Source organism: Artibeus jamaicensis, unplaced genomic scaffold (genome assembly GCF_021234435.1).
Source record: "Artibeus jamaicensis isolate MK-2021 breed Jamaican fruit bat unplaced genomic scaffold, CSHL_Jam_final contig_834, whole genome shotgun sequence".
Taxonomy (NCBI): domain Eukaryota; kingdom Metazoa; phylum Chordata; class Mammalia; order Chiroptera; family Phyllostomidae; genus Artibeus; species Artibeus jamaicensis.
In genome coordinates this window covers 1329872-1344111 of record NW_026521981.1, presented here as the reverse complement: position 1 = coordinate 1344111, position 14240 = coordinate 1329872, and the positions used below count along the sequence as shown (strand labels likewise).

At 38.0% G+C, this 14240-nt stretch overlaps 1 protein-coding gene across 5 annotated transcripts in view; it reads left to right on the top strand.

Annotated features, from left to right (window-relative positions):
• The window catches only part of PIK3CG (phosphatidylinositol-4,5-bisphosphate 3-kinase catalytic subunit gamma), a 43118-nt gene extending 29168 nt beyond the window's left edge, over positions 1 to 13950 (top strand). For 4 of the 5 annotated variants that reach the window (XM_037150468.2, XM_037150467.2, XM_037150469.2 and 1 more), the window contains exon 11: positions 11462 to 13950. In XM_037150468.2, coding sequence (XP_037006363.2) covers positions 11462 to 11740 — 279 coding nt within the window. In that variant the 3' untranslated portion in view covers positions 11741 to 13950. The remainder of the gene's footprint in view (positions 1 to 11461) is intronic. The other variant, XM_037150471.2, reaches the window with a different exon arrangement.
• The last annotated feature ends 290 nt before the right edge of the window (positions 13951 to 14240 follow it).

Here is a 14240-nt window from a genome sequence, read left to right as displayed (position 1 = left end):
TCAGACAGCAGTGTGTCTGTGTGGGGCGAGGGGGGCGGGAAGTAGGGGGTTTGCCTGGAGCTCCCAGTGTACAGAAGAAGAGAAAATAATTAAAAATCAGAAGATATTCTAATTCAAAATCAAAAGTCATCCTTATTTACCCCTTTGTTTAAATTACAAGTTGGCAAATTAATGAGACTGTTGCCTTGGATGAAGTCTACCCTTAGCCTGTGTAATTAGCGGAAAATAAGAGAGACCTCAGTGGGTCCTACAAGTGAGCAAGAGAAAATGATTTCCCGACAGAAGCGGGGCCGTTAGAAACACAAGAGCACTGAGGCACGGGGGCCCCTTCCAGGGTCGTGCCGCCTGGACCGCTGCAGGAACAGCTCAGTCCACTGTGTCCGCGGAGCCTGCCCGGAATCACTCTGTCCTCCAGGTGGGAAGGGAGGCCGCTGACATCCGTTGGAACCTTGCTATGTGCCATCCTCCGTGACAGACATGATATATATATTGTCTCACTTAAAAAAATGCCAGAAGAGTCCAGGAGTTTTTTTCCTTGGCTGGGATGATGCATGCACAGTCCAGCCTTGACCCACAGAGTGACGCAGGCTTGGCCACCGTTGTCGTGGCAGTTACCCTGCCACATGCAAATGACGCAGAAGAGGTCATCTAAAAGCAAAGAGAAAAATCACTATTAACATTTTGGCCTATAAACTTACATTCTTTTTTAAAAGAATTGTGTTCAATTATCAAAATGTGATTATACTATGTATTGGCAGCACAAACCTCCTTTTTAACGCAAAAGCTTTTACATGCTTATTAAATAATCTTCTACAATATCATTCTAGTAGTTATAAAGGACTCAATTATAGGTACTTTCATAATTTTTTTACCAATCCCAAGTTGTAGGATATTTAGGTTGCTTTCAATTTTCTACAATTTTAAACAATGTTCTAATTAACATTCTTATAGATATCATTGCAAGATTAGCCATTTATTAAAAAAAGGTAAATTCTGCCCTGGCTGTTGTGACTCAGTGGATTGAGCACCAGCCTGTGAACCAAAGGGTCACTGGTTTGATTGCCAGTCAGGGCACATGCCTGGGTTGTGGGCCAGGTCCCCAGCAGGGGATGCATGAGAGGCAACCACACATTGATGTTTCTCTCCCTCTCTTTCTCCCTTTCCCTCTTTCTAAACATAAGATAAATACAATCTTTAAAAAGAAAAGGTAAATTTCCAGCATGTAAATTTCTGGACAAAAGAATATAGACATTTTTAAAGTCTAATTTATTGAGGCATAATTCACATACAGCAGAATTGGACCTTTTAAGGTACACAGGTCTTTGAACTTGGACCAGTGCCTATCATATAACCACCACCACAATTAAGTTATATAATACTTATAAGTATGTTAAAGCTTTTAATGCATATTATCAAATTGTCTCCTAATAGTATCATACCTATTCCCATCTACCATCGGCCTATGAAAAGTGAACATTGGGTATTATCCTTAAAAATTGTTTTAATAAAAAAGATTTTTCAATTCAGTAAATGAATGCTTCCATCTCTTTTTAGGTTACATTTAACTGATTACTAATGAGGTTGCATATTTTTTCATATGTTTATCTATTTTACATTTTATAGTATGAATCTTCATTTATATCCTTGGCCTGTATTTCTAGCCAAGTACTTACCTCTTTCTTATTGATTTGTAAGAGTTATTGGGGGGCTGAGATGAAGAAGTGATCTGTCATGTTACAAATATGTTTTTTCTTGTTCTTTGCCTCCTTTAATATTTTTATAGCTTTTTTCCCCCTCAAAAGTTTGAAGTTTCTGTAATCTCTCCAGCTATTATTTACAGATTCTATTTTTGGAAGTCATCTTCATTAAAGTACTTTCCCACTTCATGATTACTTAAATACTGTATTTGCCATTTTTTATTTAAATCTTTAATTCATCCGGAATTTATTTTGAATATTTTTAATTGTTTTATTTATTACATTTTTTCCATTACCATTTAGTGCCCTTATACCCCCTTCTTCTCACAATCACCACACTGCTGTCCACCCGTGAATCCTTGTTCCTTTTTGCTCAATCCCTTAACCTCCTGACCTCCCCCTGCCTTAGCTGTCTTCCTGCTCTCTATCTATGGGTCTGTCTCTATTTTGCTTGTTAGTTTGGTAAGTTCATTAGATTCCACATATGAGTGAAATCATGTGATATTTGTCTTTCCCTGACTGGCTTATTTCACTTAGCATAATGTTCTCCAGGTCCATCCATACCGTTGCAAAGGGTAAATTTTTTATCTTTTTTACAGCTGAGTAGTATTCCATTGTGTAAATGTCCCAAAGCTGTTTTATCCACTCAGCTATTGATAAACATTTGGGTTGCTTCCATATCTTGGTGATTGTAAATAACACTGCAATGAATATAGGGGTGTTTGTGTTCTTTTAGTTTAGTGTTTTAGATTTTTGGGGATATATCCCCAGAAGTGGGACTGCTGAGTCAAAAGGCAGATCCCTTTTTAATTTTTTGAGGTATCTCCATGCTGTTTTCCACAGTGGCTGCACCAGTCTGCATTCCGGCCAACAGTGCAAAAGGGTTCCCTGTTCTCCACATCCCCACCAGCACTCTTGTTTCTTGATTTATCGATGATAGCCATCCTGACAGGTGTGAGATAATATCTCATTGTGGTTTTAATTTGCATTTTCCTAATGATTAGTGACGTTGAGCATCTTTTCATATGTCTGTTGGCCATTTGTATATCCTCTTTGGAGAAGTGTGTACTCAGCTGCTTTGCCCATTTTTTAATCAGATTTTTTTTGGTATTGAGTTTTGTAAGTACTTTATAAATTTGGGGTATTAACCCCTTACAAGATGTATCAGCAAATATGTTATCCCATTCTGTGGGTCATTTTTTAATTTTGTTGATGTTTTCCTTTGCTGCACAAAAACTTTTAGTTTGATATAGTCCCATTTGTTTATTTTTTCTTTTGTTTCTCTTGCCTGGGTAGATATATACAATGAAATATTGCTATGAGCAATGTCCTAGATTTTGCTACCTATGTTTTCTTCTACAGTTTTTATGGTTTTGGGTCTAACATTTAAGTCTTTAATCCATTTTGAATTTATTCTTCTATATGAAGTAAGAAAGTAGTCTAGTTTCACTTTTCTGTGTGTATCTGTCCAGTTTTCCCAACACCATTTATTGAATAAACTATCTTCAGACCATTCATTGTATGTGCTTGCTTCCTCTGTCAAATATTAATTGACTATAAAGGTGTGGGTTTATTTTCGGGCTCTCTATTCTCTTCCACTGATCTATGTGTCTGTTTTTATGCCAGTATCATGTTGTTTTGACTACTGTGGCCTCATAGTATAGTTTCATATTAGGTACCATTATTCTTCCAACTTTGTTCTTTCTCAGGATCACTGTTGCTATGTAGGGTCTTTTGTGGTTCTTGTGGTTCTATAACCATGCAAACTGAGATTTGGCCACTTGGAGCCCTTATATATGACTCAGGAATTTGTGTTGAAGGAAACAAGTTTTTATTAACAGGGTTCTAACCTTGGGGAGGCTGACAGGACTGCTGCTTTGATCCCTTTTCTCTCATGAGACCCAGAACTTCTCTTGCTCTCCAAAAGTCTACAAGCCAAAACCATGCCCAGAAGTCTCCCATTTTCTTCTCTCTCCTTAAGTCAGTCATGCAAACACATCTCCATCCTCTCTGGCATGTGCACTTTTGGGTTCCAGAATCGCCATCTTCTCGCAGCAGCTCTCTCCTTCAGGGTCTGGGGTGTGCTGCTCCCAGATTCCATGTAGCCATGCAGAAACTGTGCGACATACTACATTGGATTATAGTGTCCCAGATGCTGGAGCCTAGGGAGGCACAGATCCCTGCGTGGGACCCTGCCTCCAGGAGTAGACTCCCGTTCATCAGGATCTAAGACCCTGTCGGCCTGGCATCTTCTTGGTCCAATGGGCACTCCTGTCCATGAGGGAGACAGGGCCAGAGGCCCAGAATGTCCAAATGCCAAAAGCCCAGAGAGAGAGCTTGCTCCAAGTTCCAAAGCAAGAGTGACTTTGTACCAAGAGGCCATAACAAGAGTATGAGTAAGGGAGAGAGAGAGCTTTTCTGCCCTTTATGTTTTTAATTATATTTTATTGACAATGCTATTGTAATTGTCCTCAGTTTCCCCCCTTTGTCCCCTTCCTCCAATCACCCCCCCCACTCCCGCAGGCTATCCCCCATCATTGTTCATGCCCATGGGTCATGCATCTAAGTTCTTTGGCTACTCCATTTCCTACACTGTGCCTTACATCTCCATGGCTACTCTGTAACTGCCTATTTGTACTTTTTAATCCCCTCACCTCTTCACTCATCCCCCCACACCATCCTCCCATGTGACAACAACCAAAATGCTCTCTGAATCTGTGATCTGCCCTTTACTTTAAAAGTCCCTCCCAATATCCCATGTGCACAGGAAGCCAGTGAGAGTATCCAGCCTTTCCTGTTTTGCATCAGTGTCCACCATTTTTGTCAGCTCCCCCATGTCTTTGACCCTCTTTCAGGTGCCATCTTTAGTCATGGCAAAAGTTTGCCAGCCACGCACAGGTGCACATGTATGTGCTAGTCCAGGCTGGGGCATCTAGCCCCACAATTCATGGAGGCACCGTATAAAACACCCCCTCTGCCCCTGCACTATGTCATGAGTCACTGCCAATGTGTGTTCTCAGTCACATATGCAGTTTGCACTAGGTAGCAGCCTCCTTCCACAGCCTCTCCCTTCAGGAAAGCATGGGCTGTTTTAATCTGCCTTTGTTATACAATGTGCCTTAACTGCTCTGCCTTCTGCTCCATTAGTACCCTTTCCCACCCTCTACCTTTTTGGAGGACTGGGGGTGTCCCCCTGTTTTCCAGGGACCTGTGGTATGACCTATGCCATTATAGTTCCATATAAATTTTGAAATATTTGTTCTAGTTCTGTGAAATATGTCTTTGGTATCTTGATAAGAATTGCACTGAATTTATAGATTGCTTTTGGTAGTATGGATATTTTTCTAATGTCAGTACATCCTATCCATGAACACAATATGCGCTTTCACTTTTTTATATCTTCTTCAATTTCTTTCTTCAGTATCTTGTCATTTTCAGAGTATAGGTCTTTTGTATTTTTTGGTTAGGTTTATTCCTGGGTATTTTATTCTTCTGTTTTCTTAACTTGACTTTCTGTTAGTTCATTATTGGCATATAAAAATGTAACAGATTTCTAGATATTATTTTGTATGCTGCTACTTTGCTGAATTCATTTATCAGTTCTAGTAGTTTCTATGTGGAATCTTTGGGATTCTCTATGTACAGTTATCATGTCATCTGCAAATAAAAACAGTTTCACTTCTTCCTTTCTAATTTGGATGCCTTTTATTTCTTCTTCTTGTCTGACTGTTGTGGCTAGGACTTCCAGTACTCTGTTGAATAAGAGAGTTGAAAGCAGACATCCCTGTTTTATTCCCAGTCTTTAGGGAAATGCTTGTAGTTTTTGCCCATTGAATGTGATCCTGGCAGTGAGTTTGTCATATATGGCCTTTATTAGTTTAGGTATGTTCCTTCTATTCCAACTTTGCTGAGAGTTTTTATTATAAATTAGAGCTGGATTTTATCAAAAGCTTTTTCTGCATCCATTGATATGACCATGTGGTTTCTATCCTTCATTTTGTTTATGTGGTAAATCACATTTATTGATTTGTGAATGTTGTACCAACCTTGCATTCCTGGAATAAATCCCACCTGATCGTGATGTATGATCCTTTTGATACATTGCTGTCTTCAGTTTGCTAATATTTTGTTGAGTAGTTTAGTGTCTATGTTCATCACAGATATTAGCCTATAATAATTTTTCTTTGTAGTGTCTTTATCTGGTTTTGGAATTAGGATAATGTCAGCCTTGTAAAATGAGTTTGGAAGCCTTCCCTCCTCTTGAATTTTATGAAATAGTTTGAAAAGGAGAGGTGTTAGTTCTCAGAATGTTTGGTAAAATTCCCCTGGGAAGCCATCTGGCCCAGGGTTTTTTGTTGTTGTTGTTGTTGTTGGGAGTTTTTTTATTACTACTTCAATTGTTACTAGGTGTAATCCATCTATTCAGATTCTCTGATTCTTCCTCATTTGGAATATTGCACATTTCTAGAATTTATCCATTTCAATCTTGTTGCCCAGTTGTTGGCATATAGTTAGTTCATAATATTTTCTTACAATGCTTTGTATTTCTTTGGTGTCAGTTATTATTTCTCCTCTTGCATTTATGATTTTATTTCTTTATTTGGATCTTCTCTCTTTTTTTCTTGATGAGCCTCACTGTTGGTTTGTTAATCTTGTTTATCTTTTCAAAGAATCAGCTCTTGGATTCATTGATATTTTGTATCATTTTTTAGACTCTATTTTATTTATTTCTGCCCTGATCCTCATTATTTTCTTCTATCTACTCACTTTGGGTATTTTTGTTTTTGTTTTGTTTTCTTTTTTAATTCTTCTACTTACAAAGTTAGGTGTTTATTTGAGCTTGTTCTTGCTTTGGAAATAGGCCTAAATCTATGAATTTCCCTCTTAGGATTGCTTCCCCAGTGTCCCACAGATTGTAGATTGTTGTGTTCTCTTTTTCATTTGTTTCGAGGTATCTTTTGATTTTTTTTCTTTACCTCATTGTTGATCTATTCATTGTTTAATTACATGTTATTGAGCTTATAGGTCTCTGCATGTTTTTCAGCATTGTTCTTGTGACTGATGTCTGGTTTCATAGCATTGTAGCCAGGGAAGATGCTTGATGTGGTTTCAGTCTTCTAAATTTATTGAGACTTGTTTTGTGTCCTAACATGTGATCTATCCTAGAAAATGTTCCACGTGCTCTTGAAGGAATGTATGTATATTCTGAAGCTTTGGAGTGAAAAGCTCTGAAGATATTAATTAAATCCCTTCAATTTAGTGTGACCTTTAAGGCTGCTGTCTCCCTGTTGATTTTCTGTCTGGAAGATGTACCCAGTAAGTCAATGGGGTGCTAAAATCCCTGACTGTACTGTATTTCTGTCAGTTTCTCCCTTTATGTCCATCAAGATTTGCTTTACATATCGAGGTGCTCCTGTGCTGGGTGTATAAATGTTTACGAGGGTTGTATCCTCTTGTTGGATTGTCCCCTTTATCATTATGTTGTGTCCTGCTTTGTTTCTTCCCATCGCCTTGGTTTTCAAGTCTGTTTTGTTGGATATAAGTATTGCCACCCCAGCTTTTTTTCCCCTTCCATTTTCATGAAATATTTGTTTCCATCTCTTTATTTTTAGTCCGTGTGTCTGTCTTTTGATGTGAGGTGAGTCTGTTGGAGGCAGCCCATATGTGGGTCTTGTTTACTTATCCATTTAGCTACCCTACGTCTTTTGGTTAGAGAATTAAAGCCACTTATATTTAAAGTGATTATTGATAGGTATGTATTTAGTGCCATTTTATTATTAGATGATTTTCCTCTTTTTTCTTTCTTTTTTTCTTCTTAAATCAAGCCTTTTAACATTTGTTGTAGTACTGGTTTGGTGTTAACAAACACCTTTAGCTTTTTCTTGTCTGGGAAGCTCCTTATTCCTCCTTCAATTTTAAATAATAGCATTGGTGGGTAAAGTAACCCTGTTTGTGAGTCCTTGAATATTTCATGCCCCTCCCTTCTGGCCTGAAGTGTTTCTGTTAATAAATCAGATGACAATTTAATTGGTGCTCCATTGTAGGTAATTTACCAGCTTTTCTCTTTCAGCTTTTAGTATTCTCTCATTGTCTTTAAGCCTTGCCATTTTAATTATGATGTGTCTCAGTGTGGGCCTCTTTGGGTCCAACTTGTTTGGGACTTTCTAAGCTTCCTAGATTTGTGTGTGTTTTTCCCTCACCAGATTAGGAAAGTTTTCTTCAAATAGATTCTCCATCCCTTGTTCACTCTCTTCTCCTTTTGGTGTTTCCATAATGCAGATATTGTTATGCTTCATGTTGTCAAAAATGTCTCTTAAGCTCTCCTCATTACTGAAATTCTTTTTCTTTCTGCTGCTCTTTTGGAGTTTTTTCCTACCTTCTCTTTCAAATTGCTGATTTGGTCCTTTGCTCCATCTAACCTACCATTTATTCCTTCCAGGTTATTATTTATTGCAGAGATTACATTATTTATTTGTGATAGGTCCTTTTTTTATGGTTCCGTGATGTTGAGTATGCTTATAATCATTACTTTAAGCTGATGAATCGTTTGCCTCTATTTCATCTAGTTCTCCTGTGGGTTAATTCTCTTATTCTTTCACTTGGGGTCTGTTTCTCTGTTTCCCATTTTGGCTGCTTCTCTGTTTCTAGGTATTATGTACATCTGCAAAGACTCTGGTGGAGACCTTTGTCAAATGCAGCTTGTGACTGGCCCTGGGCCACCTGTTTGGAGCTATCAATGATCCACAGCATGTAGCTCCCTCTGCTGGGCCTTTTTGTGTGCAGAAACAACAAGACTGCACACTAAGGCCAGTTTTTACCACCAGTGGGCCAGTAGAGGTTCAGCTAAACTCTCAGAGCTCTTAGAGATCCACCTTAGTTGTTAAACTTAATCAATGACATAGCCTAAAGCTGTAATCAGCAGCCTGGCTTAAGCTACGTAGGGTGGGGCAGTGTAATTCCTGTGGGCAGCACTATTACTTCCCCTCAGGCTGATGCCACTTATGTGCCTGAGAAAGACAGCCTCTGCAGTATGGGGAATGGCAAGACAGCCTCTGCAGTACGGGGAATGGCAAGACAGCCTCTGCAGTATGGGGAATGGCAAGACAGCCTCTGCAGTATGGGGAATGGCAAGACAGCCTCCACAGTATGAAGGAATCCTGGAGGCTGTCCCTTCAGTTCTCCCCCCAGAGCCATGAGTCCCAGACTCTCCCACATGTCTCTAGTCCACTCAGCTCTCCCTCTGCTGGAGCTGACAGTAAGTGGCTGCAAACAAAATTTTGTGCGTTGGCCATTTAAGAGGCTCTCTGTATCTTCAACCATCTTTCCCTGGCAAACAGAATCCCTGCTGCTTTTTACAACTGGATGTTATCTGGGTTCCTTTCCTGGCTTGATGCTGTAGGCTAGAGAGACCAGCTTGGTGTCTCGACCCCACACTTCTCAGGGAGAACCCTTTGGCCACTGAAATATCCCTCTGAAACTTCAGCTCCCACCCATGGGAGCCCAGCCAGCCATCTCTCACCTCCATACTCCCTACCAGTCATGTTGCGGTGAAGTGCTTTTTTCTGTCTGTCCATGGTTATAAGGCTTCTCATCCAGTGTTCATTTGGATATTCAGGATGATTTCCCTACGCTTTAGTCGTAATTCCAGATTGGTTCTGGGAGGAGGTTAGTGTAGCTTCCACCTACTCCTCCACCATCCGAGGTCTCACCCTGGAATTTAATTTGGCATATCACATGAGGTAAACTTTACTTTTCTCCCAAATGATGAGCCAGTTATACCAGCCCCATTTATTAAATAATAGATTTTTTCCCTATTAATCTGAGAAGTCACCTTTCTATTGATTATATACTTAAATATGTCTCTGAACTTTCCATTCTGTTCCACAAATTTTCTTATCTTTTGGGGGAAAGAATAGGTATTACTTCATAAGTTTAAAATATGATAGTTCTAGAATATGTTTATTATCTAGTATCAAAAGTACTGTTTTTTCATTACTGTACTTTTTCACAGTGTTCTCTAGGGCCCTAATTGTTCCAGATGAAATGAAAGCCCTATCTTTTATTGAAATATTATTATATTTACATATTAACTGAGAAGAATTTGCGTCTTTCTAATAAGCGTCCAGTCATCCCCGAGGAACAGGCTATGCTGCCCCACACGTTTGGGTTTCCTTTTTGTGCCTCAGTAAATTTTTACTTTTTAAATATGGGTTCTGTATGTTTCGTATCTGTATTTATCCAGGAATCATAATTTTTTGTTGCGATTATTCATAGCATCTGTCTTTTCACTATACTTTCTAACTGGCAGCTTCTATTCATTGCATTATGTTTATTAATATAATAAAAAGCTGGTTTGATAAAAACAAGTTACAATAGTATTTTAGTTTTTCTCCCACTTTGGTGTTCCAAGAAGACAATTAAGTTATTTGTAAATACTAACAATTTTACCTTTACTTTTCTGATTTTATATTTTTTCTTTTTCCTGTACTCCTTATTCAAAATGACTGTAACAACTGTCGATTTCAGGTAATTCTTCACATCATTACATTTTAGTTACATATTGTTACATGTTACTTTCATAAAATTAAAAGTGGATTTTAATACAGTAATTTCTGATGAACTACTCTTGCAATTTTGAAATAAACCTTATTCAGCTATGGTGCATTATTCTTTTAACATTTTATTCAGTATTTTATTTTAAATATTTATGTTTATTATTGTTAAATTCAGTTTTCTTTAACATTCTCTCTTTGTCAAGTTATGATATTACTATTGGGTTATTCTAATGCTATAAAGTTGGAAATCTTGCATCTTTTTTTATGCTTTGGAACAACTTAATTGGCATAATCATTCCTGTTGATTCATAAGTGGATTTAGCTCACCTGTGTCATCTATCTAACTCACCTGTATCACCTGTATCATCACCAGACATAGTATTTTTTAAAGCCCTCTCTTTCACTTACTCAGAATTTGTATTCAAATTTCAAAGTTTCCTCAACAATTTTGAGAGTCAGACAGTGAAGGACTAATTCATGCCCTGGCTGGTGTGGCTCAGTGGGTTGAGCTCTGGCCTGTGAACCAAAATATCTCCAGTTCGATTCCTGGTCAGAGCACATGCCTGGGTAATGGGCCAGGTCCCCAGTTGGGTGCATGGGAGAGGCAACCATGTATCTCTCACACACTTATTTTTCCCTCTCTTTCTCTCTCCTTTCTCCTCTCTCTAAAAAAGTAAATAAATAAAATCTTTTTTAAAAGACTATTTTTTAAAAAAGCTAATTCATCCGTTTTCTTAGAAAAAATGACTAAATAAAGATGAACACTAAATCTCAAACATTGTTTTCATCATCTCTGTGGACTCCATTAGCTCTTGGCAAAGATTGTTTATGCTTACATAAAGTTTATTGATTCCAGCATTGTGCTCAAAAACTGACTCATTACTCTTCAGTGACTACAGAAATTTCCATCCTCAATTTCCTAGGGAAGAATTGAAGTAAAAATGTAGACTCAGAAATAAGACAAACCTTAATGGTATCATTAGTTTTCCTTGAGCACACCTGAATATATACAACTACACTCAAGTGCTTAAGAAATGACAAAAACATCTCATCAAGCTTTTCATTGGAGGCAGGGGACCGACCTTGTTTATGGTGGTTTCTTCTCACAGACAGAGTAATGCTGTGTAAATTCCAGTATAGCCCAGTGGTTTCTAGTCTGTTTAGTTACTGTAACAACAGTAACAGCATTTTTTTTCCTTTCTTATCCAGGATGTGTGCGCTAAGGCTTATCTAGCCCTTCGACATCACACAAATCTACTGATCATCCTGTTCTCCATGATGCTGATGACAGGAATGCCCCAGTTAACAAGCAAAGAAGATATTGAATATATTCGAGATGCTCTAACAGTGGGGAAAAATGAGGAGGATGCTAAAAAGTATTTCCTTGATCAGATTGAAGTTTGTAGAGACAAAGGATGGACTGTGCAGTTTAACTGGTTCCTACATCTTGTTCTTGGCATCAAGCAAGGAGAGAAACATTCAGCCTAATACTTTGGGCCAGAATTAAAAACAAGTCATTGTTCCAAAGCTTTAAATCAGCATTTCAATCATTGATCTTGGATTTAAATTGTAACAGGACATTATGAAAGCTGGCACTTCAAAAATATAGCTCTTTTCCTAGTTGGACTCTTTACTGGAGAAAAATATTGGCACATCTGATTGTTTAAGTCATGTTCAGTTCTAGGCCTATTTGCAGGTTTGGTTATTATTTGTCTCAGTGGCTTTGGAGAATATTGTAAGTTTAAACAGACTAATCCCTTTCTTGTTGTGCCTGATGTTTTGACTATCTTATTATTGAGTGCTTCTGGAAATTCTTTAGAATAACTGGTGACATCTGTTTTCATCTGGGTTTACTCTCAATTTTGGTTATCCTTGTGTTCCTCAAGCTCTTTACAGAAAAAGATGTAACCATTGTAATCTTTGTCTCATAGCTTAAACAATATTTTCAAACATCCCCTCTATGTCTGCAGATGTCAGTGATGTGCTGAAAGCAAGGAAAGGGAGTTAGTCTTTTCAGTGCCTTTTGCAATTAGGTTCTTTTACAGTGTACAACTGAGATAAACAAACACAAAATGGAAAATCTGAACCTTTGTGCCTTGGCCCTTCTCTTCTGGTCTGGTTCCAACATTATGAATAGGAAAAATAGAGATGAGACCATTTGTCCCCACTCTGTCCACAGAGTGAATTATTAGGCACAACTATTACAGGTTTTTCCAGCACAGAAATAGGAAGTAACTAAAGGGACTCATTATTTTTGCCTTTATATTTTCCCCCTCCCTTTCTTCCTGACTCCCTTCTTCCTCTTGCCAAAGCTCTTTACTCAGAGTTGTGAAATCTTCAAGAACCCCTTACCTTAGATTCAAAAGTTAGTTGAAAAAGAATTATGGATTAGTTTCCAAGTATATTAATTTTAAATTTTTGTCTAAGAAGCTATTTCTTTCTGTTTTAATGGAAGAAGACATTTGCCAGCTAAAAAGTACTCAAGTTAGGAAGGACACTACTCGCCCTACCCATCGCTCAGTTAAACTGAACTTTTAAACTTTGATGCATTCTCCTCATTTTAAAAAAATAATTGAAATGTGTTTTTAAAAAACTATTTTCATTTATTATATATTTTGGTATTTATTGGAAGTGTTTAAACTTTGAGAAAGATCATTAAGTTATTTATAAAATATTTTAAAATTACCTATAGTTAATACTTTACAAAGGAATAATTCTGTTAGTAGGGTCTATGTTTTTTAATATAAATATATATTAAATCTGAAGTTTTGCTAAGCAGATACCTGGTTTGGTGTAGCCCAAACCTTACTTTTGTGTGTGCAAAAGCTCAGTGGTTCTTAACCCTGGCTGCAAATAAGAATCACCAGGATACTTTTAAAAATACCCCACCTGAGCACCAGTCTCAGGTTATCATTTCTTTGGGGTGAGGCCTACACATCAGTGTTTTTCTAAGTACTCAGGGTGTCTTTAATACACAGCGTTCGAAAGCCCCGCATGGCCTTTGAAGGCATAGGTGACACTGCTTCCTCACCCACAGATCCTTTCCCCTGGCTATAAGGTAGCTAGAAAGAATTCTTTCTTGCTAACTCATCTTTTAACATCATGTTCTGTCCTCCTGTACAGAGGACCATGACCTGCAATGAAATGTATATTCCTCTGTGGTAATGAAGGATAGATATTTTATGGCATTTTTAGAGCAACAATTCCTACCATTCTTTTGAAGAAGAGCAGGAATTATGCTTTCCAATTTAGAAGAGGGTGCTTCTATTATTCTTACAAAAAATAACCAAGCTTGCAGAGGTTTTACTTTTTATTTCAATTGCTGAACTAATCACCTTAATGATAGAAGAATTACAGAGCAATGGATTTATATTTAGCTTATTGGTGCATGTGCATATATATTTGCTCCTCAAATGAACTTGATTCTTCCATATTCCAGTGAAGACATAATTTTAACTTTATAGAATTGCGAATTTAAAAAAACCACCTTCGTGTGCTTCCTTCATTCCCAGTGAATCAGTGACGCACACCTTTTACATTTTTTAAGATGACCTAGAACTAGGGTGATCTTGCTATTAAGAGGAAATGCTGGGAAACTACCCGCAACTCTATCTTCAACGCAAAAAAAAAACAAAACAGAAACCACGAGTCAGATGACTGAGGTCAAAGCAGCTTTTATGTATGCCTAGAATTGGCTACATAATTTTCAGAGCCCAGTGAAACATGTAAACACCAGGCCTGTCATTCAGAATTATTAAGAAATTTGAGCTGGCAAAGAGGAACTTTAGCCAAGCACAGAGCCCTTCTGAGCATGGGTCACTGCACAGGTCACAAGCCCATGAAGCTGGATGTGTGTGTGTGTGTAGATAATGGTTGTGGTGCTGTTTTACATTTAGACCAGGCCTGTATGAGTGCAGATAACGTTCCCAGATCAAAATGTGCTTCTGTTCAAACTGAAATACCTCATCTCTGTGGCTGTGCATCAAGA